Source organism: Clinocottus analis, unplaced genomic scaffold (genome assembly GCF_023055335.1).
Source record: "Clinocottus analis isolate CAN_PGR_092001 unplaced genomic scaffold, fCliAna1.0.p SCAF_5, whole genome shotgun sequence".
Lineage (NCBI taxonomy): Eukaryota > Metazoa > Chordata > Actinopteri > Perciformes > Cottidae > Clinocottus > Clinocottus analis.
In genome coordinates this window covers 3,544,881-3,569,430 of record NW_027176207.1, presented here as the reverse complement: position 1 = coordinate 3,569,430, position 24,550 = coordinate 3,544,881, and the positions used below count along the sequence as shown (strand labels likewise).

General features: G+C 45.9%; 1 protein-coding gene across 2 annotated transcripts; it reads right to left on the bottom strand.

Moving 5' to 3' along the window:
- Positions 1–4,126: 4,126 nt before the first annotated feature.
- On the bottom strand, positions 4,127–20,205 carry LOC137802089 (calmodulin regulator protein PCP4-like). Of its 2 annotated transcripts, XM_068599664.1 has the most exons (4): positions 20,091–20,205; positions 8,380–8,431; positions 5,763–5,795; positions 4,127–4,362 (listed from the first exon to the last, which is right to left on the bottom strand). In XM_068599664.1, exons 1-4 carry the CDS (start codon positions 20,097–20,099, stop codon positions 4,229–4,231), a joined length of 228 nt encoding a protein of 75 aa, XP_068455765.1. In that variant the 5' UTR covers positions 20,100–20,205; the 3' UTR covers positions 4,127–4,228. The 2 variants fall into 2 exon arrangements, with proteins under 2 accessions (XP_068455765.1, XP_068455766.1); XM_068599665.1 differs by lacking the exon at positions 5,763–5,795 and having other exon boundaries at positions 4,130–4,362.
- Positions 20,206–24,550: the final 4,345 nt, after the last annotated feature.

Here is a 24,550-nt window from a genome sequence, read left to right as displayed (position 1 = left end):
TTCCCCAAAGTGTCCTCCACGGGTTTGACATGAGTGACTGATGGCGGGGCGGAGGCGGGGCGGAGGCGGGGCGGAGGCGGGGCGGGCGCCGCGGGGCTCTGCTCTCTGGCTGTTTGGGTCAAGGACTCGGGGGGGAAAGGAGGGAGGAGTAGGAGGGGGAGAACCCGAATCCTCGTTGAATGATGACTCCTCCTCAGTGTGGGTCAGTCGGATGGGACGGTCCTCTGTGGGGCTGCACTGCAGCGCCGCTGCCCGCCTGCAGGTGGCGATGTTTAATTCACTTTCACCCCAGATCTCCTCAGCAACATAAGCCGGCTGTGAGAAGAGTTCTACTCTGTGCCGCCTGACACATTTAAAGGTTTGCAGTGAACAAATTAAAAAAAGTGGTTTGAACTTCTGGGCCATTCTGTTGGTTGTTGGTGATTTAATGTGATTCTCTTCCCAGTGCATGCTGGGATAAGCTCCATCTTTCCAGAAATAGCAGGTTGAGGGAAATTAAAGAATGACTGAGCAAGTTTGGACAACCTGAGGAATCAGTTCCCCCAGCGACTACGCCTCAATGGACCAGAATGCAATGCGGCTGGAGACTCGTTATGCCCCCTTCAAGCAGTTGGTCACCAACATGTCTGCCGTCAAAAGGCCTGCGAGCAGAAGTCGGCGATCACAGGATTAAGTTTATTATAAACAGCTGAGCAGTAAAACCCGCCGCTGTCTCAGGGTCCATCATCCTTTCATACATTTAAATCTCAACGCTTCTACAAACGACACCAACGTCTTCTGAAGAGGAGCTCCAAATCTCACCAGAGGTCAAATCGTCTTGAGCATTGTAAAGACTTTCCTCCTTAAATTGGTTTAAGATGGGAAGCTTCTGCTGAGCGTCACACGTCCGGCCTGCTCGGTGACTTGCGTGCAGACGGGAGGATGCGTCGCTCAGCATCACACACGCGTCCGCCATCCAGCTCTGAAGTCCACAACAAATCCATTAATCAGGTGCAGGTGACATAAACTCCTTCTGATCAGCCAGAGAAATACGAAGCGGTCGCTGGGGAAATGACAGTGAAAATTATGACGTGATAAACGTGCAGAGTTGAGCGATGACGACTTCTTTCCTGAGCGCTGTGCAGCTGGCAGAGTCAAGCGCGTGCTTTTGAATTAATACACGAGTATTGATGGAGAGACAGGAGATCTTCTAAATGAGTACGACGACGTACAGGCGGCCTGTTCATCTTCAGTCGGTTTATGCATCAACAGATCTTATCAAAGATGACTGGAAAAACAAGATGGGACCAAAAACAATGGATGAATTCTTATTTATTCATAAATCCCATTTCCACAGGTTTATTACTCTGAGTTGTTTTGGTATGTTGTGTGTGTCCCTGTCTTGGTTTGACCACTCAGAGCCACCGTACAAATGCAAATGTCTTTATCTAAAATAAATTAATAAGTAAATTAAAAAGTACAGAGATTTGACATTAGTTAGAACTATTTATTAAATACTATACTACAAAATGTCTTATGGCAAACTATACTATGACATTTTTATGGCATACTACACTTCCTGAACCATCACGAAGAAGACATATGAGCTCCTTCAGAGATAAACATTCATGGGAAGTAAATGACATTGAACGATGTCTGAATGTCGAGTTGTATTCTATCATATTATCATATCCAGAATTTTCAAGAAAGTTATTAACGAACTAAAGATAACAACACAGCTGGTAATGCTATTAAATATTCTAAAGCAGAGCTTCAGCACAGAGAAGATCCTCTCCTCTTCTTCCCAGACGTCTTCCATTGAGGCCAAATGTCTGTGTGTGTGTGTGTGTGTGTGTGTGTGTGTGTGTGTGTGTGTGTGTGTGTGATAACTAACATAAAGTATCAACCATACACCAATTACACACTTTTATTATACATTCCTTCATGAATATATTGCTTATATATATTATTATTGTATATATTATATATTGCCTCATGAATTGGAGGCAATTCATAAAATTATGAATTGAGTTTTTGCTCATCTCCCTTCCTCTTTTAGTTTAATCCCCGATTGTGTGATCATAGCTCTCTGTTCAGAAGAGCCTCCTTAATCTTTCAGAGCTCCTCCACGGGCATAAAGCGATGCGCATATCCTTCTATTAAGATTCATAGCAATATATATCCTTGACTATGATGTTAAACAACACTGGACTATGATGACACTTCCTTGAGGGATTCTGTTGTCTGTATCGACAGCTCTGGCCCCACTTTATCTCTCCATCCACCCCATAGTGAAACCTTCCACCTCTGACCATCTATTCACTTGAATCAGCAGTCCTTCACTCCAATAGATTCATTGGATTATTGGATATCTTTCATTGTAAAAGATTTCTCTTTTTCGTGACTTAGCAGATCTTCCTCTCCTGAATCATTCTGGTGTGAACTAATAATCCTCTCTGCTCTGTTGATTTCATTCACAGTCAACTCGCCATCAAGGGTTAAGTCTTTATTATCTGTGTCTTTAATTACATCAATGTTTTCACTTCCTCTGTCCTCTTTGGTTGCAGATCATCCACTTGAGTATCAGCAAAGCTTCTACTTGACATATAGGCCCTGACCATCTGTACCACTCGTTTTCTTTAACAGTGTATTTCAGGAAAGTGTTGTTTGTCTTTAGCACTTTGAGAAGTTTGAATATTTAAAACATATGTTGTATGCTCTCATTGAGTAGATTCAGTTAACTTTATACCTGCCGGAAGCTAAGATTGTGTTCATCAAAGAGTTACCAACTGTTTAGGATGAAGTCAAGTTGACCTTTCTCTACGATCATTACTTTGACTCTCCTTTTCTTATGTTGGACACCACTGACCGAGCTAACAGAGGATCACATGTGAGGGTCCCGCCCACCTTCATGACGGCTTGCTGCAGCTTGACAGGATGCGATGACTCGCTCACTGGGAGTCATTCGGACCGGTGGAATATATTTCTGCGATGAAAGTGCAACACCACGGAACAGTCCTGTTTAGAAAGTCGATATATTCCAGTTGTATCAGCAGTTTATTTATTGGATTGATTCAATGTTAAAAATGGAAGAGTGAGTTCATCGTAAAGTTCAGTTAATAATCCAAAATACATTATGCAACCTCTAGTTTGGGTTTTACAAAAAGGGATAAATGGCAATAAATAAATCCAGCAATGATTTACAGCACACACTGCGTGTAGCATCATGTCTGATTCATATGTTTGATATATTTGGACTCTTCATACACAGCAGACCGCTCTCGTTCATTTACAGACATCGTTCCTCCCTCGACACTCACATCCGCTAACTGGAACACTTTGGTTGAAAGTAAATCAACTTGCACTCCTTTACAATGTCTTTATTTATTTCTCCGTATGTGTGTGTATCTGTGCAGGAGGGTTGCATGCAAACGAGTGTGTGTGTGTGTGTGTGTGTGTGTGCTTGTACAGTTTCACATGTGTGAGGCAACTGAACAATGACCGTGGTTTAAAATCACGTCGGAACAACAGCGATGGAAACAAAACACGAGTGGCATCAATTCACGAGCACAACATCTAGCGTGTCTACACGGACGCACAACTCGGGGAGGCTCACGTCATCGGAGGAAAAGAAGTGATGGAGAGGAGACATCGCTGTGAAAGCACTGGCGACTGTGTGGGATCACGTGTACCCAGCCGGAGGGAAAAGACACCAACGGGCCTCCAGCGGAGCCGGAGCATCTTTTGATGAAGACTCTCCGCTTAGACTGTCGATGAAACCGTGACCAAAGTGTCAATCACAGCGATGCGTGTGGCTTTATATTCCCCCTGATTTATAGATAATCAGTGTTTGATCATGTGCGAGAAGTCTCATTCAACTTGTTGTTAACATGGGTATATTACACTGATTGCGCTATGAGAAAGAATATTTGAGTTGAAGCTGCAGCCACACTGTGTCATCGACGTGAAAAACAGAAACAGCTAAATGAAAATACAAAAATTCAAATACACACACCCATAATTGTGTAACATAACATTTTTGTATATCATAGTCAGTATAAGTTTTGTAATCACACACAGACGTTCACAAAGTTAACATTTAGCCCCAGACCCCCCCCCCCCCTCCTTTCCCCTCCTCCCTCCACCCGCCTTCAGGAACCCCACCCCCACCCTTCCTTCTCAGTTCATGACGGTGCAGTTTGATTGACATGCAAAAGACCACGCCCACGTCGAGTGACGGCGCTCCGCTCTACGACTTCACGTCCTGCTTCTTTTTCTGGAATCTCCTGAACTGCGACTGGATGGCCACGGCGGCCTTCTCCGTCTCCGGGTTGTCCATGTCGATGTCGAAGTCCTGGGGCAGGTTGGTCTTGTTCTTCTCGTCTGTTGAGGAGAGAGGGAGGGCGAGGAGGAGGAGGAGGAGGAGGGAGGGGGGGGTAGTGAGACGATGGCCTGAGGGACGACTGTCTTTCATGCTAGCATCCGCGCCTACGGGCTATCTAGAGCAGCGGCCCCCAACCAGAGGCACCGCTCTGTGGGTCCCTCTGAGAAATGACCGAATACATCCTTGAGAAGTCACGTGATACATTACCACAAAAATGAAAAGCATGTTTCAACTCTGTCGGTGTTCTGGATTAAAATCCGTGAACATATTGTCTTGCATGAAACCGGTCCGTGGCGCGAAAAAAGGTTGGGGACGGCTGATCTGGAGTCTCCGATCAACCCAACTTGCATGTCTTTGGACATTTTACTCTAATATTTAGATACTGCACCTGGTGTTTAGTGCCTGCTGAACATCCTACATGTTAGCGTGTCGGCGTTAGCATTTAGCCAAAAGCACTGCTGTGCTAAAGTACATCCTTTGTTTTGTCGTCAATATACTCCCGTTATCTGACCTTTTATTCTTCCGCACTCGCAAGAGAAAAGACTTCACAAATGAAGTGCTTGGTTTGGTAAATCACATCCCGCCTCCGCTAAAGAGCCGCGCGGAGCTGCTAGCTTACGCTTTCTCTGGGAACCATCCGGGGCTGCGTCCCACGTCGTGGCTGAGACGGTCCCAAGAGGGACGCTGAACTGAGAATTAGTCTGTTCTATATTTATGTGTGTATATATATATATATATATATATATATATATATATATATATATATATATATATATATATATATATATATATATATATATATATATATATATATATATATATATTATTGAGAAAAAGTGTATTGAAAGAGAGGGTTAGGGTCGTAAAAAAATATTTTTTTGGGCAGTTTTTTCTTTTCAGTTGTATGGTGACCTCATCATATCAGTCGTAAGTGTCACTGCGTTTGTCTGACAGTCAACAAAAGGACAGTACAGAAGCCCACATACCAACAAAGGCTGCCTTTGTTCCTTACCGACAGTAGACAGACTCCTCTCATCATTTATAAATAGCAGCTTGTAGTCAAACGTGTAAATACTCATACATGTTAAACAGTTCAGATGAAATTTTTTCACATCACAACAAAGCGGCATCATATACAACAAAAAAACACATCCGCAGCGCTTAAGTGCCTAAACAATAAGTGTACAGTGAAGACTGACTGTTGGTGCTAACTAGTGAAACACACAAGAAGCAGAACGAAACAAGGGGAAAGGTTCCTCTTCATGCAGTTTGACACAGTGACTTGTTTCTTTGGAGCAGCTCCATGCGGGACGGCGCTCCGTGCAGGACGGCGCTGACCCGCCGTGAGACGTGAGCGCTGTGGCAGGAACACAGATTATTTTCCAAGTGGCCTACTTACGTTTAGATGGAACCTTTTGTTGACCTTGAGGCCCTTGGATGACACGTGTGGCAATGAAAACAAATTCATATTTTATGATTGCAGAAGCCACACAAACTCTATATGTCGCTCTCTCTCTCTCTCACACACACACACACACACACGCGCACACACACATTCTCTAAAATTACACCTGCTCCACGGCGTCAATGACCTTTCCACCGCAGAGGGCACATCACAGTTTCAGTAATGTGTCGTGCTGCTGCATGAATAAATCATATTGCCCCAATGAAGGATGGAAGTATTTCCATAAGGATTGCAAAAGGTCACGGTCAAATTGGTTCCTGTGAGACTTAAAGCAACCTAAGATTATATGGCCTCTGATTGATGACGGCCCGCTCGAAAGAACGCTGAGCAACTAAGTCAGGCCTGGAAACTGAATCACGAGTTTTACTCTGATATATGAAGAAACTACTGGAAAGAACGGACGTATTCCCTCAAACTGAACAGACGTGTCCACGGGGAAAAGGGCTCTGAAGTTATGGATTTCCATACAGACATGATGCACTTCAGTCCACCCCAACAGGTCATCATCATAATAATAGTCATCAAATGAAGATATTTGGAAAAAAAATGTTGCTTTGTAATGAATTCAAAGAGATAAAATATTATAATCTGGGAATTTGCCTGTTAACACAAGTGAAATGTATGTGTTCAACATCGACACTGACAAGGGCTCATCATCTCTTTCTTGTATAACATATGTCTCCAATGTTTAATATTGTGATCAGATACAAAAGCAACCTAAAGAAGGTGTAAAGTGTGGAATGAATGCAACACACGCCTCTATCGGAGGGAACGAAGCTGCCTGGTTCCTGGTGAGATGTTTCCCTGAGGACTGAGCCGGGCTGCAGAACACTTCATCATCCCAGAAGTTGGGACAGAAATCCATTTCAACCCGAGGTCCTAACGGCGTTATCAGCCGGAGAGGAGGAAGAGGAAGAGGAGGCGGCGGCGGCGGCTCAGGGTCTCCGTGTACACGGGGCTGCTTTATGGGCCCGATGGGGCCACGGAGCCATTTAGCTGCTATTAACCTGCTGCAGCCACCGTGTGAGGACGAGCTCCACGTCAAGGAGAGGAGGAGATTACGTCCCTCCGTGTATTGTTACCGTCTGCTGCCGTGAAACCTCATTTAGTGGATGTGCAGACTGCGGAAGCCACTTAAAAGATATGCAGTATCCTCTTGTTGAAACTCGGAGCGCAAGTAACAGGACACAACCAGCTGGATGTATATTCGTCATATATTAGTTGCTTTACAGCTGAGTGAACATGTGGTAACTCTACAAGCCGGAGAGGAAATGTCCGGCTGATTCACATTCGTCTCACCTGAGCTGAGATCGTGAAAAATAATGACTTCATTATAGAAACATGTGTTCCAGCACAGGCCTTTGTTCTTGCGTACTTGAACTCTGCCGGGATGACAGTTCTGCACTTAACACCATTTATGAATTTCAAAGGATCCTGCCAAGTACCGCGGGCCCGGTTTTAGCGTTAATAACTCGAGGGGTTTGATTTACATCATTATGCTCACAGCCCGCCTGCGGAGGCCTCCGTCCCGTGAATATCTGCCGTGGTGGAGCCGTTCCATCACCACGGGCCCTGTGGTGCCTTGTTTCTTATATAAAAATCATCTCTGACGGCACAATGGAGTACGTCAGTCACAAAGTCAATTTTGGGGATATTTCGACATGAAATAAAACAAACTGAACACGTGAATTGTTCACAGGATGAGCCTTCAGGGTCCTGACACGGCATCGCAGTCGTTGTGTTTCCAATTTAATGTCCAGCGCTTTTCGAAATGAACAACAAACAGTGAATAAACGTGTAGTTTGGTCACAGGCTCAGGCGTGGCTTCACGTGGTCGCAGTAGGACGAGGAGACGATGGACTTTCAACGCATCCTGTGCGTTGCATAAACTTTAATGACATAAACATCTGTGGGGACTGGGTTGGAGATTTTGATGTGATCATAATTGTGTCATCTGCAGACAGATGAGTGCTACAATCATCAAGGACTGATGGAAGATCATTTATGAATATACAAAACATGAAGGATTGTCCCTTACCTTTGAATACTGTAATGCATGCTTTGTAATTATTATTTTGTTCACTGTGATTGATATAAGGTTTTATTTATATATAATTATACTAGTAAGACATACAAGTCAATTTTCTCACTTTCTTATTCAAATCAAATTACAATCAGATGATTTTATTATAAGTACGTTTTTTTTATTCCATCTGTATATTTAATATTCTTCTTACTGTTTAATTTTTGATTTTGTTTTATTGCTGTTTATTTATATTACTTGAGTTTAATATTTATTTACTTAGCAATGCTGCTGTAATCCTGTAATTTCCCCACTAAGGGACTAATAAAGGATTATATTATTTTATCTTATAGTTCTCGTTTGAGTTGGTGGGGTTTTGTATTTTTATTGACTTCCCATAATAACAAAAAGGGCAAAACTGAAGCTTTGTTCTATTACTACCTGTAATCCTCTGCATCGTACAGTAAATTGATGAGAACAGGAGTAATAATCTGTATTTCTGTATTGGGTGTGATGGGGATACAATACCTTGGGCAGCAGATGGTTTGCTGTTTCCAGTCATCGCTCCAGATGCTTGTCTCTGCAAAGAAAACAAATAGTGTCAATCGTGGAACACAAATAACTTGGTTTCCGATTACATATTGTTAGTTTCTATCTGGCTCCACAAAAAGCTCCTTTGCATTTAACATCTATATTCCAAGACGTTCCTTCTGTTCTCCACAGAGAGAACGTCCTCGCACTAAAACCCCGTCTCAGAGAGCGTGTCTGCTGCTCGCTGTGATGTGGATCTATAATCCATGTTTCTGCCGTCGGGGCACGCTCGCTCGGCATGTTCTCCCCTGACAAATCCACCACACGCTCTCGGCTTCCACATGCAGAGACACGACAGTACGAGGGAGAAGCTTTGCAGCAGTTTCACCGTTCAGATCTTCACATTGTCCAAATTATTCACGTCACATCCGGTGTTTTTCCACGGTCATTTTATTATCAATGCAAAGAGCAGATAAGTGTTGTGTGATTTCATTTAGAGAATTCTGTATTTCACTAATCCATCAAACAAAGCAAACACCATCTCTCCATCTCTCCATCTCTTCGTGCTCCACCTGAATTATTAATCCAATGAACTTTAAATGCCAAAGCAGTTTCGAAGCGCGCGACTCAAATAAAACCCGACATCTTCCTCCGGTGTGCCGGCACGCGAGCACGTGGAAGAGAACGCGGTCAGGCAGCGTGGCCATCTGTTTTTCTGTTCACGCGCCAGGAGAGTCGATGTCGCCGGGATCCCCAACGCCACGCCGCCTCTCCTCCGCTCTGGTATTCAGCGGGCCGGAGCGCCGCCGCCCAGCGGGACGCGAGCAGAGCGACCGCCGCGGTTTGAGTGATTGTCTCGAAAGACAATATCGAGAAATGAAGACGGATGCCACGTTGAGCTGAGGTCAATAACCAGCTGCGGCTTTTTGGGACGCTCGTCGCTTTCATCGGCCTCCATTTTCATTTTCACATCGAACCGTGGTCCCCTCCTTATTTTGTTTCTCCTGCTTTTAGCCTTTAGCTTCAATTCAGCTCATTTAACTTTAAAGAGTCAGACTTCTTTTTTCCTTTTCAGGACGCATTTCAGCTGTGAAGTATTTGCAGACTTCTTGAGGGGGCTACAATCTCTCTCTGCTCACACCACGATGACGCGTGTGTGCTATTTGTGTTCGGTGTTGTTGATAAAAGTATCCTGAGGAGGATTCATTTAGTCTTCAACAGTGCTGCCACATTGTTCCCGCAAAACCCCAAAAGTTAGGACTTAAAAGCGACACTAACGTGACCATGTTCTCATACAAACACTAAGAAGGTGAATCCTCGGCTAATGACTTAGATCATCATCATTGCCCCCCTCTCAGGCTCTTTCTGCCTGGATACAGTCGGCTTACATAAGGGCTGTACACACATATTAGCACATTTCCCCTGTTGTTCTGCCCGAGCACTCCTCTTCCATCTCGCTCATCGCAGCACATGCTTTGCTTCAATCGATGTGCTTGATGAACACGGAGGGGGAACTGTGGGAAGCAAGGGGCATTCGCAGAAAAATCCATTTGAGGATTTTCAGGAGCAGCGAGTGAATTTCACATGAGTTGTTTGCCGTGGCTCATCTCGAGCTTGGCGCCGCTCGCGCCCCATAACTTATTCGCGGCTAGCAGCTGAGAGGTTGCGTCGTTTTTAACAGACGACTCAAAACCTTACGGGTCATTTTAAGTTGTCGATGAGAAAATGGCAGCTGAGCGGGAACAGCCGGGCTAATGTTCGCCCGCTTTTTTGTTAGGTGACTTTTGAAATCAAATTCACTGGAGGACGTCACAGCTGAATGATGTTTCCTCTCCCCAAACACAGCACAGCCGCTGAGCCTGAACTCATCACCAACTGGCCAAGCTAACGCTTCGCCTGGTTGGAGGTGTTTTCTTTATGTCTTTCTTTTTAAGGCGAGATTATGTAACTTTTAAAGCGGCGGTTGTACGCCTCCGCCAACCAGTCGAGTTGTAAGAGAATCCCAGAGGGGTTTTGCTGTTTAAGCATTACTTGGTGTGGCATGACTTGAAGCCTAATGTCAGCTAACGCTAGCCAACAGAGATATTGCTGACATCACTGAGTTAGTTCCCCGACTTTAAGACCCTTTTCTACTTGTTTTGCTGTAATTGCGCCATGTTTTAACGTCTATGACAACCTTAAGGCTAATGTTACGCAAAGGTTAATTAAACAGGCCTGTTTAAAACCCCTACAATTATTTTTTTTAAGTCAAATTAACATGAAAAATGGTGAAACATAAGCAGGCAAGGATAGTCAATCTGAGTTTAGGTTCCAATTTGTATTTACATCTGTACGTCTTCTTATCCATGATTGTGTCCTGACATGTATGAACGTATATTTCAGTTACACTGACTCGTCGTTGTCAGTTCAGGGATCAGTATAGTTTTTGTCAGTGGAGCAGCGGAGTGGTGACTGATGCTGTCAGCTCAGACAGAAGGCAGTATCTATCATAATCATCATCATAATCTGATGATTATCAATAATGCCAACCTTGTAAACACATAGAAAAGGCCACGGTTCGGACCGAATTCAACATTACAGCCTGGACGAGCAACAAGCTGAATCAGAATCAGCCCTGAATGTCGAGGCCTTTTGAACACTGATGCGTCCGCTTCATGCTCGTCCTGAAGGGCCTTTCAACTTGGACTCAGATGACTCGCTAACCTCTCTTGTCATGTAAAAGCACACTTGACTGTTAGCTCGTATTATCCGACAGAGCGTTGATTGAGGTCTAATTCATTTCTGCTCTGTCTTCCTCCTCCTGATCTAATAGTGTTCAAGGGGCCCAGCGGTTCTCGACAGCGCCGCATTGTAATCGCCCCAAATATTCCCAAATACGTCACATTACAGAAGCTAAAGACACTCTAACCCGCCTTTCACTGAGACTTTAAAGGAAATGGAGACACACATTATAAAACCTAATCCCCCAAAAGACAACAACAGACGTGTCTTGGAAGGACAAAGCGCTTAATGTGCAACCATTTTAAAGTAGCAGCTTAGAGGAGAAAACCTTCGTCTGGTGCATGCAAAGATCCAGCACAAATGATGGAGTCCTTGTATGAGTAGGCACAGAGCCGTCGACTGATTGACGATGAATGATTCAGACTAATGCACGGCAGCGTCACTGGAGCATCATTGTAACACATCTGAACTCCTCTCTCGGTCTGTGGCTGTCCTCTTTTCATTAAGCCTCACATCTTCCCCGCTGTGGCCTCCACTCCATCACAGGAAGCTGGCGCAACCTGTTATCGTGGTGGTAAGCAACTGGCAAAGAAACAGGTGCCACTGGAGCTTTCGCGGTATATAATTAGAAAGACTGAAGGAACAAAGAAGAAGGGGAAGAATTGTCTTGCAGTGTTGGTAATACGGCAAGCTGACACGCTTTACAGATCAGACGTTAGGTGAAACTAACCCACAACAGAGTTTTAAATTGGTGGCAGGTCACTGATGATGGCAGAGGACGCTTTTTTTCAAAGCTTCATTTGGGAGGGACCTACATATTTTTAATCTAGGCTTTGGAGCAGCCAGCAGGAACCTGCTGTGGTTAAAGGATGTATGATGTAATGACAAGCCCGAGCAATCCATGAAGCTGCCCAAAGCAGCTTGTTGTGTAAAGATACCTAAGTCACCCGGTGTGACCGTAGAGCTGAGAGGAACCGTAGACTCGGGGTGATGATTCTCTAATTTATCGAGCCACATGGGGTCCACTGTTGAAGCCTCTGTGCACCTGCACAGGTGATTTCAGTTGTTCTGGCTTTGATGGGATTTAATTATGTTAATCTTTATCCCCCAATATTAATGATGAAGGTGTAATTTGTCCCGCCCTAACGGGTTCGACAAAGCTACCCGGAGACTCAGGAAGATGTCAGTCAATAAGTCTCTCCACGTCCACACAGAGGAGAGGCCGCATGAGCCAGATGAAGTCAAAGCACCTGATATGTGCAAAGATATTATACAATTTCTTTTTTAATTTAATAAAAATGATGAAACCAATACTGATTCTTGTGATATTTAACCACCTTGCTTTGACAGGGATGAGCAGACAACCATCCGCATTTACCGTGATAGTGATCACATTATTGTGCACATTTCATACATGACCAGGCTGCTGCACAAACACACAAACATCAACACAACTCCAAAGCAACAGACTCTCCTCCGGGTCTGCCAAACAGCACGGCTCCTCATTAGGAGGCTGGACGAGGGATCGCGGGAGTCTCGCATGCCGTCAGTGCCAATAATGTGGCGAGCTACACGGAGCCGCTCCCCGGCGCTGCCAGCTGGTGTTCGAGCATCGTGCCGTAGCGTGAAGCAGAGTCCCGGAGGACAAACCGCCGTGTTTGCTTGCTCCCGGTCCCATATGCCGGAGACGGAGGGAGCTTGACAAATGGATGGCAGTGACGATAATTACATTGCTAATGATGATGTCCTTCTGCACAGTGTATGGGCCGCATATGGCTCTGTCTGCCGCGGATGACTAACAATGTGCAAAGCTTGATGAAAACTAGAAATTATGATATTTTTTGTGTGTACTGACTCAAGCTACTGTTTTTATTTTATCTTTAAATAAATAAGAATACAGTATTTACCCTTTTAAATGATCTTTAGTGATGTTTTAGATTGAACAAAAACGGAAATAGATGCTTTTGCGCAAACTAATGCAATATTCAATGCATTTCTTTTCTTTTTTTTTTTATTGTTTTCTGATTTCCAACAGAAACAGCAATACTTTGACCTGCTATTGCTGCAGAGTGCATCCACACAAAATAATTACGCACAGCTGATATTTTGCAGTGTCAGCGAAGGCTCAAAGATGCATCCACAGAGTCAGGATGAGTTGAATTGCTGCGGCTTCCGTCACCGCATCCTTTTGTGATGCTCATAATGTGTTGATGAAGCAGCACGCCGCCACGCAGGGCCGGCGTGAACACGGAGGGAGTTGGTGAAATAAATAAATTACCTTCCCAGTGTGTGGGGGGGCTATTTTTGGGTCTTATGTGGCAGCTCGGGCTCCCCAGAGAGACTCCATGCTGCACTCAGGATCTATTAACAATTTAACGAGGAGACAGCAAAAGTAGGTCAGACAGCTCATCCCAGCATCCCTGTAGCTGCTCAGCAGCTTCTCCACCAGCGGACTGGCAGGCGGGGAAGAGTGACACTCTGAGGGCCGACGGCCTGAACGAGGGCCGGTGATGCCGCGACGCGTTGGCACGGACTTTTCTGTGTAGGCCGAGCTTTGGCGGCAGCTTTTGGAGATGAGCAACAAGTGGCCTTTCTTTTGATGATGTAACGCACTCTTGAAGAAACATCATCACAGTGAGATATTTTCAGCACAACCAGTTTTAAAATAGATTTTTTTTTGTTGTTTTAAAGTGATTTGGAACATTTCTTGAAACAAAGCCCGTCTTCAAACAAGACTTCTTTCACACTGGACCAAAAAAAAATAAATAAATTGAAACACCCACCGACATCTGGCGATGGTCTTCAGTGGGAAAAGTTACAAGCATTCATTCCTGTGATAAAGGACTCTGCGTTAGTCACGGGTGTTTATCCGCTCCAGCGCCAATCGGCATTGATGACACTCGGGCGGACGCGCTAATTTCATCCACAAATCCTGTCAGTCTCCGTCCAATTTGCACTCGAACATCGTTCCAAATTAGTCAGCATCGCGTTAGAAGAGAGACCGAATAAGCAACAGATTATAAAACTGAAGTAACCAACATACCAGTTTCACTGGCCTCATGTTGTTTTCTTCTGTTTACCCGCCATGTCGGTGACACCAAAAGAAACACCAGAAGAAGAAGAAATCTTAAACGCATACTTGTCTCGTGGTCATGGGAAAAGGGTCTAAGTGCTTATTTTTTTGGTTCATTTTCTTTTGGAGCCAGTGTGCTGGCGCAGCGGGGGTGACAGCCATGAATGCAGAAGAATGAAGGTATCACAGAAGTGCCAAAAACTGCAGTTCCTCAAATGGCCACTTGAGGCCGGCTCTAAAAGTGTAGAGTCAATCCTCAGACTGGGACAACGTTCAACATTAAATGAACACTTTTGACCTCAAGAGCTAATGACAGCTATAAGGGGTTACATTTTTATACAACGCCATTAAATTCATATTGAGGCCTGAAGTTATGCATATTAAGGGCGTGTCCATTTGGAGTGACAGGTGAGTGCCATCGCATGTTGCTGGCTGCTGACTGTCTGCTCTGCTACGTCACAGAGGACTGCCTCCACTCTTTACCACATTTTCCGGATTTCGGCTGTTGTCAATGCCAAGATGGCGCCGGTCGGAGCCGCCCACTTTTAGCTTCCCAGCTGCTCTTCAGAACGGTGGACGTCAAGGAGACTACGCTCATAGACTGTGTAGGAGGCCTGTGGCGCCAACGCAGGGGACTATGGGAAAGAAATGTTGCCATGACATCATCCGCGCTCACCAACCTAAATAACTTTCCAGAATTGTTTCGGCTTTTAAACACATGAATCTGTAACGCTAACGGGTCTTCTTGGATATTTCAGTGTCCATCACGAGATGCCAGCCAATCAGCAGGCAGCCCCTCTCGTGGACATCTTGAAACGCAGAGAGCAGATGGATTACGAGACATGAAAGTAAATGCCAACACGCTTCATGAATATGCACGGAAGATGCAGAGCAGTGCAGTGTGTGACCTCTGTCAATGCAAAGTTATGACAGAGTTATTACATCAATACCATTGAATAATAATTCATTTGAGTCAGGTTCCACATTGTGACGATCTCCGTGTGTGTAGTGTAGGAAACTAGCAGTGTATACTCAGTGTACTCTACTGTCTCCAGCTCCAGCTGTCAAAGCTTCGCACCGACACTCAGGCAAAACTTCCTAATGACTCCAGACTTGTTCTCCCGTTCGAGTCCGAGACCCTCTTCAGTCCCCAACTCATTACCTGTCCACAACCACGCAGCTCATTCAGTCATCGTGTCAACAATACAGAAAATAATGAAAGCCAATTCTGATTCATTACCAGCCCTTCAGGAAAATATATGACCTGAAAGTTGGTTTAATGTTGTAAAATGTCCATCCCCCCCTAAAAAAAGAAGAAGATGAAAGATGATGTGTATGTTGCAGTGGGGTAATGAGAGTGTCCTCTTGTTGTTTTAGACAGAAAAGTCAGAATATGAAAGCTGGCCTGACTTTGTTATTCATCTTCATCTGACGCTGACATATTCACTAATTAAAGTGAGTCAGTAACACCGCAGACTTCCATTAAATTGGGGGTATTAATCTTGAAGACAGCTTTCGAGAGGAAGAAAAAAAAACAGTAAAAAGAAGTGACTACTGGGGGGGACGAATATAATGAATCTCAAGTGACTGATAAAGTTAACATTAGCATTACTCTCTCTCGCCCGGGACATGACAAATGTTTAGAAGTTGTATTAATGCTTATACGCCATATAAAGTGTATTATTACCTTTAAAATAGTGACATTTAAGTGTTAAACAAAGCAAAGTCAATGCAGAAGTGACTTGAACATGCATTCTTGCTACTAGCCACCAGGGGGCGACTCTTCTGGTTGCAAAAAGAAGTCGGATTGCAGAGAAGTTTATGAGAAAATGACCTAACTTCCCATTTAATTATTTATTTTGTCATTTAACAGGAACACTGAATGCTGGGAGCGTCACAAAGAAAGTTCCATTAACTTTATTAGTGTAGAGGAAAGAAATAGAAATGGAAACAAACAGCTGCATGATACATACCACTAGGTATTAGTGAGATTTGTTTCAGCAGTTTGCGTAAAATACCCCTTTTAAATCTCAACAGATCTGCGGGAGGAGAAACTTTTTTTTACAATCGCCTAAATATGTACAAGAGCATCATGATTACGTATGCGGGAGGTTACAGTTTGCCTTCCAGCTGGAGTTCTTCAAGTGAAACTAATGGCATAGCAGCACGGCTTCCACACAGCACATTAGCATGCATTAGGCGCATGGCCCACCCACGAGCATACATCAAACTGCAGACTTCTCCTTCTCTTTATCTGTCAGAAAGCAATTGGAAACACTCTGGAGGGCTTCATTAAAAAGGCAGAATGAGCAACAATGTTTACTGCACCGCCGCCCAAAGCGACTGGAATCGATCTGCAGGTGTTGAGATCCGGCTCTCGTTTCATATCCAGGTCCCCCCCCCCCCAAAAAAAAAGACCAAAAAAAACAATGCACGGCTCAGGTTTTCATCATGCGTTGTGTACGTGGCATCGGTGCCCCAACGAGCCGGCTCGCTTGAGTGTGACTTTATTGTTCGTGTCAGTTACAGCAGTCGCAGCATGAGCAGACAGAAGGGGGAGGCGAAGCCCGGCTCAGCGGAGGAGGCATCTTTTCCTCCTGGTCGGTCCATTTAACCTGCAACAGCTTCACAAATCTATTGTTGTAGTCCTCACTCAGCCCATGATGGAGCTACAGGAGAGGCGTATGGATATGTAGGGTACGTGCCGCTGCAGGCTGTGCGCTGGGAGACTTTTGTTTCACGCTTCCATAAGCGCTGACTGAGGAGTCCCTGCTGTGGTTTTCCTCCCTCTCCTCACTCGCCGAGGTTTGGCGTTTTCCTCTCCGCGAAGCCCGCCGCTGACCGTGGAGATGGATTACAGATTATTTCAATGTTTAATCTCCGTCCATTGTTTTGTTTAAAGCCGGATTAGGGTCAAGCGTACGAGCCTCGCAACAAATCACAGGGAATTTGCGGGATTTGAAAGTGTGTTTATGTTCCGGGTCAGTAAGTGAGAAAAGTATCCCATTAAAATCCAGAGCGCTCTGAATGGTATTACAACGTTTCCTCTGGAGTTCGAGGGCCTTTTCTCTCTAATCTAATCACCGCTTCGGGCCGATTGCAATCATTCTGTCAATCCTCAGTCAGCAAAAAGGAAGTTTTAAGGAAAGCCGTCGCTGATTACTTTCCCCCCATCTCAGCATGCTGTCCGTTTTTACATTGATCAGCAACTTTGAACACTCTCTCCTTGATTTGATTTTTAAAAAAGCGCTCTGGTCCACTTTGGTTGATGAAACAAATGGCTTTGCCAAGCAGTCACCATAGCCACCGCTCTCACTGTAATTGCAGTGCGTGGTGGGTGAACACAGCGAGAGGACCACTTAAAGGCTGATGCATTGATTGAAGGGCAGGGTCGCCAGTGGCCGTTTTGAAGCATCCTCCATAATTGCGTTTTTAAGCAGATTCATACAGATGACTAACAGCCCAGTCGCCGGAAAATGTTCTTCCATTGTGCATCCGTTGATTGTCGACGTTTCTGAACCAGGTGATGAAGACAGATCGGTTTTTTGGGGCGTGTAGTTAACCTGCAACGGGCCGCGGAAGAGCTCATTGCCGTCTGCCGAACATCTGAAAAGTGGAACTGACATATCTTGGCAACCGCCGGGCATCTGGCTGGAGCTTCTCCACCGAGTGCCATCTAATTAAAGTTTTGTTGAACAACCTGAGGCCCGAGCGGAGCGGGGGGGAGGGGAGGGAGGAAGTCTCCAGACGATCATGTGAGCCAAATAGTACACAGCCGGCACTAATGACAGCGTGAACATTCACATCAGAAGGGTTGAGAAGATGCTCGTTGTGTTACAGACAATCAAAAACTGGCACAAGATCCCAGAATCGAGGCCGATGTCACGATGACGACGCGATGATGACGCGGTGGTCTCCCGCAGGGAGGCGGGACACTGGCGGGGCTGGGAGAGAGACAGAGAGACTAACATGCGGTGAGACTCCAAAGCGTCGTGAACGCCGGCCTCCGTGTTGTCGTCATTTGCGAGATAGTGGAAGCCGGGGGAACGATGAATTGTTCATCACTATGGCGACAGTCCACCCATCTGAGCTCCCATCTAAGTCACCACAGGAGCCTCAAACCGCTGGATGTTCACGGACACGGCTGAAGACGATTCTCATACCAACCAGAGACTCCGTTACAGCCCCATTATCCTCGCACATTATAATTGTTCATTGGCCGATTATATTGATTTGTGCAGCAGCAGCTGTAGACGCTGTGCGTCTGTCTTTTTCTTCTATATATTTGGGTAGTGAAGCAGTTTGGTTTGAGTGGATCGCTATGGAGCCAGTACTGTACAAATGTGCACAAATTGAGTCTTTCTCTGCACATTATTGAATCTTTCTGTGTGCATTTACCATAATTGAGACTGTACTGGCTCCATCGACTGCTGTGATAGTTACGAAGAAAGATGGCTTTTTATAAATGTGATTATTAATAAAACTCCGCCTGCTCTTGCCTGAGACGATACTCTCAAAGCGTCCCTGGAGGAACACGCTGCTACAAAGAGTCAGAGACAGCGTCTGAAAGGCAGGCGGCGAGAGGCAAGTGAGCGCCATGCCTCCCTCCAGTTGAGCCAAACGCTCCAACCCGGACATCTTTAGGATTCAGTGGAAAGGTGCGTTCCCCCGTGCTGCTTTGTGGGAGTCTGAGCGGAGTAAAGGTAAAGCAGAGCGCTGGAGCGTGGAGGGAGATGGAGCCCGCCGTCGATTTGTATTTCATGATTCATTCAGAGTCCAATTCAACGTACACCTGTCTGGAGCGTCGGCTCCTTATGGACACAAGACTCCATCACTGACATGAGACGCAACCCAGTAAGGCAGTGCACCAGAGGGGAGGGGAGAAGTCAACGACGCGTGTGTGTGTGTGTGTGTGCGTGTGTGTGTGTGTGTGTGTGTGTGTGTGTGTGTGTGTGTGTGTGTGTGTGAGAGAGAGAGAGAGAGCGAGACAGTGTACAAAAAGACATCTAAAAGATTCATAAGGACTGAAGTGGAAGCTGTGGACACACACACACATACACGCACACACACACACACACACACACACACACACACACATACACACAACTTGTTTGACTTTTATTGCATATTATTGAGGAATGTCTCTGCAGTTTCCTACGTAATGAAGCTCCCACCAGACACACAGGGCTGGGCTCCATCCAGCAGGGTCCAGATCCAAAGAGGACTTCTCCTCCTTTGGGGTGACCGAACTCATGATGGGGTCTTATCGAGTACCATTTATTCCTCTGCCAGCCTTGAATAATTCAGTGGCCTGTGGATCCTCTAAAGGAGGACGCTGTGACTGAGGGTCCTTCCTGATCCCCACTCTGGACTCCACACACACGTAATGGTGCGTGGACTAACGTGTAGGTCAATGCTGCCTCTGCCTCATCCGCCATGTGCTCATGCTGGCTGAGCTTTACTTTCTAAATGTCATACACACAGTAACCCACACGGACGTACAGGATGTATCTATAGTCTCGTGCGCGCCACGCGCGCCCCTGTCATTTCAAGTCTCAGAGTTGACAATGCTCTCTCACACCTGCTGCCTCCTGCACTTACTGTTAGACCAGTCAGCAAGCAGGGCACTGCACATCAGAGGGATTCATTGTTTCACTGCCACGTCTCATTTCGTCCTGCCGACGGCACGTGACAACTATTTTACTAAAGAAACTGTCACTCCAAAATGCCCCCGTGCAATACGCGTCACGGTTACGTGCAGCACGCACTGGACCACAAGACCAATCTATGAAAAGTTCAGGTAGTTTTTTCCTGCTGGTGATTCCTGCACCAGCCCAACAGAGTGTCATCCGCTGCTGTCTCAGTGAACTTACAGCTGCCCGGAACAGCAGTGACCGCGAGACGAAGCACCTACCTCGCTCATGGCTGCGCGTGTTCTCTGCGTGGTTTCCCGGTGATCCGTGATGCGCACCGTCCAGCTGGCTGAAAGAAGCTACTACACAACTACAGTCCTCTCTCTCTCGAGCCGCTCAGCTCGCGCGCTCTGCTTTTATAGCCCGGCGCGCGCGCGCGCCCCGCGCTCCTCAGCCGCGTCTCCATGAAAACCAATGGGCACGTGGGTCTCTCTCTTTCTCTCCCTCCCTCTCTCTCTCCCTCTCTCTCTCTCCCTCTTTCACTCTCTCCGTCTCTCACGCCAGGTGCTTGTTGGCAGTGGAGTGGTGGGTGAAAACGCAAGAAAGAAAATTCGGAACACACATCCATTGTTGAGTAAAGGAAGACATTAATCCGAATTAATGGTCCCAATCTGCACGTGTGTTAAATATCCAAACATACTCATTAAATAAAGCATTCTGCTGGACCCCCACAGCCTGTGGCTATCGTTTGTTTTCCCATGTAACCTCCTCTACAGTACATGAGTCAGAGGGTGTGTTGCTGGACATCTGCATGCAGACACCCCCACACCGACTGACTCCATGCTTATAAACGGAATCGTCCTCATTTAAACCTTTTTTGTGGGTGCGTTTAAGGATTTGGAACCCATTTCTGGAGCAAATGGGTGTAAATTCAAAACATGAACCACACAATAACTCTTCAATGTGACACACAGGAAGGACGCCCGTCCACCACACGAGAGAGAAGGACGTTGTGGTGAAGGAGGCCACCGAGACGTCCCTGAAGCCGCGGGAGTCCATAAGAGACCGGAGGGATGCTGTGCATGACAACCGTTGCCGTGGCGCTTCACCGGCCGAAGCTCAGTGGCCCAGTTTGCGAGGAAGTGGCATGTCATCTGGGCAGGTGTCCGTCAGGAGGCACGTGGGAGACTCTGACCCCGAGCAGGAAGGAAAACACGACGCATCATCCTCATCGGATCCTCACAGTGGCATTTAACCCATCAGTGTTTATGGGAGCGATGGTGACGGCAGCAGCATGATGATGACGATGGTGATGATGATGACGGGGACGCTCTGCAGCAGCGGGCCCTGGGAGGCTTGTGGAGGTGGAGGGGAAATGAGTCCATCAAAATGCAAAATGCAAAGAGAGAGAGCTGCCACTTTGCAGCAGATTGGTTCTCCCATCACTGACCCCACCCGTCAGGACTCGCTCCAGGGATCAGAGTCCTGAGGGGTCGAGAGCAGAGAGCCGAGGACACGTCGGCGTCACGGTGGTCGTGACACCTGTATGCAAAGAAGGACTGGGATGAATAAGAGTGTAAGATACCTCTACACTAACTATGGACGTGACTGGAGCGAGTTTTCTTTTCTTTTTCTACATTAAACCACACAACTGATGCTGTTTTATCTTTTTATTATGATCATTCTTATCAGCAAATCCAATTAAAGACCTCCCAAGAGGACTCTCTACTCTCCTGAGAGCAAAAATGCAGAGCTGTCACAGAATAAACGACATTATTTATCGTGACGGAAGAACACGTCCAACAGCTCTTTATAGACCACATTAGAGTTCTACAGCAATTTCAGACGGAGCTACACACGCACACACACACACACACACATAGACAGATACACACACACAGACACACAAAAGGGTTTTATTGCTCACATATTTTGTCCATCCTGTAGTCCTAATGCAGTTCTCTTTAAATGCTTTTAGCGATTTGGCGCAGGACACCTACATCTTTCAACGCCTGTATGTACATGTCTGTGTGTGTGTGTGTGTGTGTGTGTGTGTGTGTGTGTGTGTGTGTGTGTGTGTGTGTGTGTGTGTGTGGGTGCGATGACAGTCATTAATCAGGCTAAGTTTGGCACGCGCAAAGTCACATTTTAATCAGAGCACTCGGCCGTTTGGAGATCCAACAGAGCCGGCGTCCCTCAGGATGCGTGTTCGGGGGCCTAATTGATCACCAGCCACTGCGAGCATCGATTCGTTTGGATTGCCCGTAAACACGGAATCTCATCAGCTACTTGAATTAAAGCTTCGGTCGTCATCACTTCACATCATTATTTAATAAATAAGTTGGCGTCCCTATTTATCTGCTTTTCCCCCCCATGATGCATCTCATTCAAATAAGCACTTGGTGAGGGCCGCGTGCCGAAGGAATGCAGGATGCATTCAAAGCGGACTCAATTCCCACCGCAACAACAACGAAAAGTCTGCATATTATTTGAGTTTTTAAGTCTTTGGAGTTACTGCTCGTGAGAAGACTGGCGCTTTCGATTCTAGTGGAAATGATTCCACTTCGAGCAGCTCAGGGGGCTTTTTGTGTCGCGGTGAAGAGGAGAGCGGCTCCAGCGTCACTGGACGGGCGCACGACCACAGTCACCGCACAACGAGTCATCTGCCTTCAACAGACTGTGTTGCACTGCCGACCGCTTCTTACATGACTGCCTGCTGAGCACCGCTCTGCGCTGGGATAAAGGAGGTCGATTTAGTTCATGACTCAGTTCATCACAGGATATTAAAAGCTGCTCGATACGACTTTAACACAAGGAGCAACACAAAAAAATAATAATAATAAACAAAGGGTCCCCAAGGCCTAAAGAACAAACAAAAGAACTCAGACTAACTAGAAAATAGAACCATTGTTCTTCTGAATCAAACAAAAAAAAAGAATATGAATCCCTGGAGAGACAGGAACAAGAGAGAAGTATTCAATAAAATAAGAGAGAACCTCGACATGGCAACGTTTAATAAGGTCACTCAGACAAAGGATCAGGGATTAGCAGAACGTTTCTAAGATCTCCACTGGTTGCTGAATGAGATTCAGGTGATCAGGTGATGTGAAAGCTGTTGCTTGTACTAACAAACACACAGAGGAGCATGACCGGCTTGTCTTTAGTTTAGTTTTTGGTGTCTTTCACTTTTTGGTTTTGTTTTCTGGGCCGACGCTTCACACTTTTGATTGACTCTCACGGCTCTCGCGGCATTATTCTTGTCCGTCATCAAACATGGCAGCTTAGTCATACGCCCACGCTTCAAACTACGACGCTGAGTTCCCCATTATAGCTTCAGTTTTGCGATCAATACACACATAGTCTGACTTTTCGACATCAACTTCTGTGTTCACAGGAAACAGCTTGGTCAGATTGAGGGAAAGATCGTGGATTGGGTTTAAATAAGAACCTTTGTTAACGTAGTTTCTCAACGTTGACGTTTGGTTTCACACTGGACCCAAACAGCGGTCTCGTGGAGGTTAATCCCGTGTTTCTTTACCCATCTACCGATCCTCGAATCAATCAACTTTGTCTTTGTACGATGTGATCTGACTTCTGCTTTTACTCCGGCCCGACGATGCTGAACAGAGCATCGTAGTTTGAAGCGAGGACCACTGACTGCCGTATGTGATGCCTTATAGGAGTGAGAACGGGCTGATCACACACATGCAGGTGCACAATCCCAGTATTTATAGGTCCCAACAAAAGATCAAATAGTTGCCGTCATGTTGAACTGCGTGGTTAAACTGACCATGATGAGTTTCTGGGAACACATTCCTGTTGTAGTCCCCTCTATGTATTTAACCTGATAATTAAACTGCAACACAAAATGGGGAAACAAAGTTTTGTGTGTGGGTCTGGAACTCGACGGATATCTGTTTTTTGCAGCATCGTGAATGCAATTATTGTACAGACACACACAGGACCGCGTGCATATTAGTGAGTCATTATTGCTGCTGGCAAGAATCAGAGCAATCACGGCTCAGAAATGTTTTTATTTGCAGCGCGTCGATTGAAGAGGTCATTAAAAGAGCTGCGGTAGATAAGAATGTAAAAATAATGATGCGAACGCGGCTGACAGGAATCTGCTGTCATGAGTCAGGGCTCCGGCCCGTAGACAAGGCCGCTAGAGAACGTCTATTTCAGAGTCGGCGAGGGGTCATTACGGTGCCACAGTTTAACAATGGCACTCATTATCACATTCATTTTGAGCCATTAGTGCAAAGAAACAGGACTAACGCAGTCGCCGAGAAGACGCATTGTGTCACCGACTTTGAATCATAATCCCAGTTGCTGCTGCGGAGAGATTCGGGTGCAGCCAGCGGTAGAACATGAACATGTCGGCTTCTGCTGGGATCAAATCTGCAAACTCTCTCTAAACTCTAAAGCGCCTGCCTCCGTGTGCCGAAGACATATCGACAATCTGACAAAGTGAGCACTCAGCTGTGCTGCAGCTTTTTGCACGCCAAGTTGCAGGGTTATCCATTAGATGCATGGCAAGTACCCCCCTCTCAGCCTGTCTCCCAGCTTCACTCTGGCTCTTATAATGTTGCTGAGGCATTTTTAGATAATAGCTGCTACCTTAAGACCTGCTATTTTTGGTATTGCTTCTCTGTAGGGAGCGTCTTAGAAAGAGGAGGAGGGTAAGGGGGGCTTTTTATGACAGTTTTGATGAGTGCGTCCCACTGCGTGAGGTCTAAAT

What these genes read in the sequence shown, in the direction of transcription:
- LOC137802089 (XM_068599664.1), bottom strand. An exon ending in CAAACCATCTGCTGCCCAAG is followed by an intron (nt 5,796 to 8,379) that starts GTATTGTATCCC and finishes GTGTCATCCAAG; the next exon opens with GGCCTCAAGGTCAACAAAAG. An exon ending in ACAAAAGGTTCCATCTAAAC is followed by an intron (nt 4,363 to 5,762) that starts GTAAGTAGGCCA and finishes TCTCCTCAACAG; the next exon opens with ACGAGAAGAACAAGACCAAC.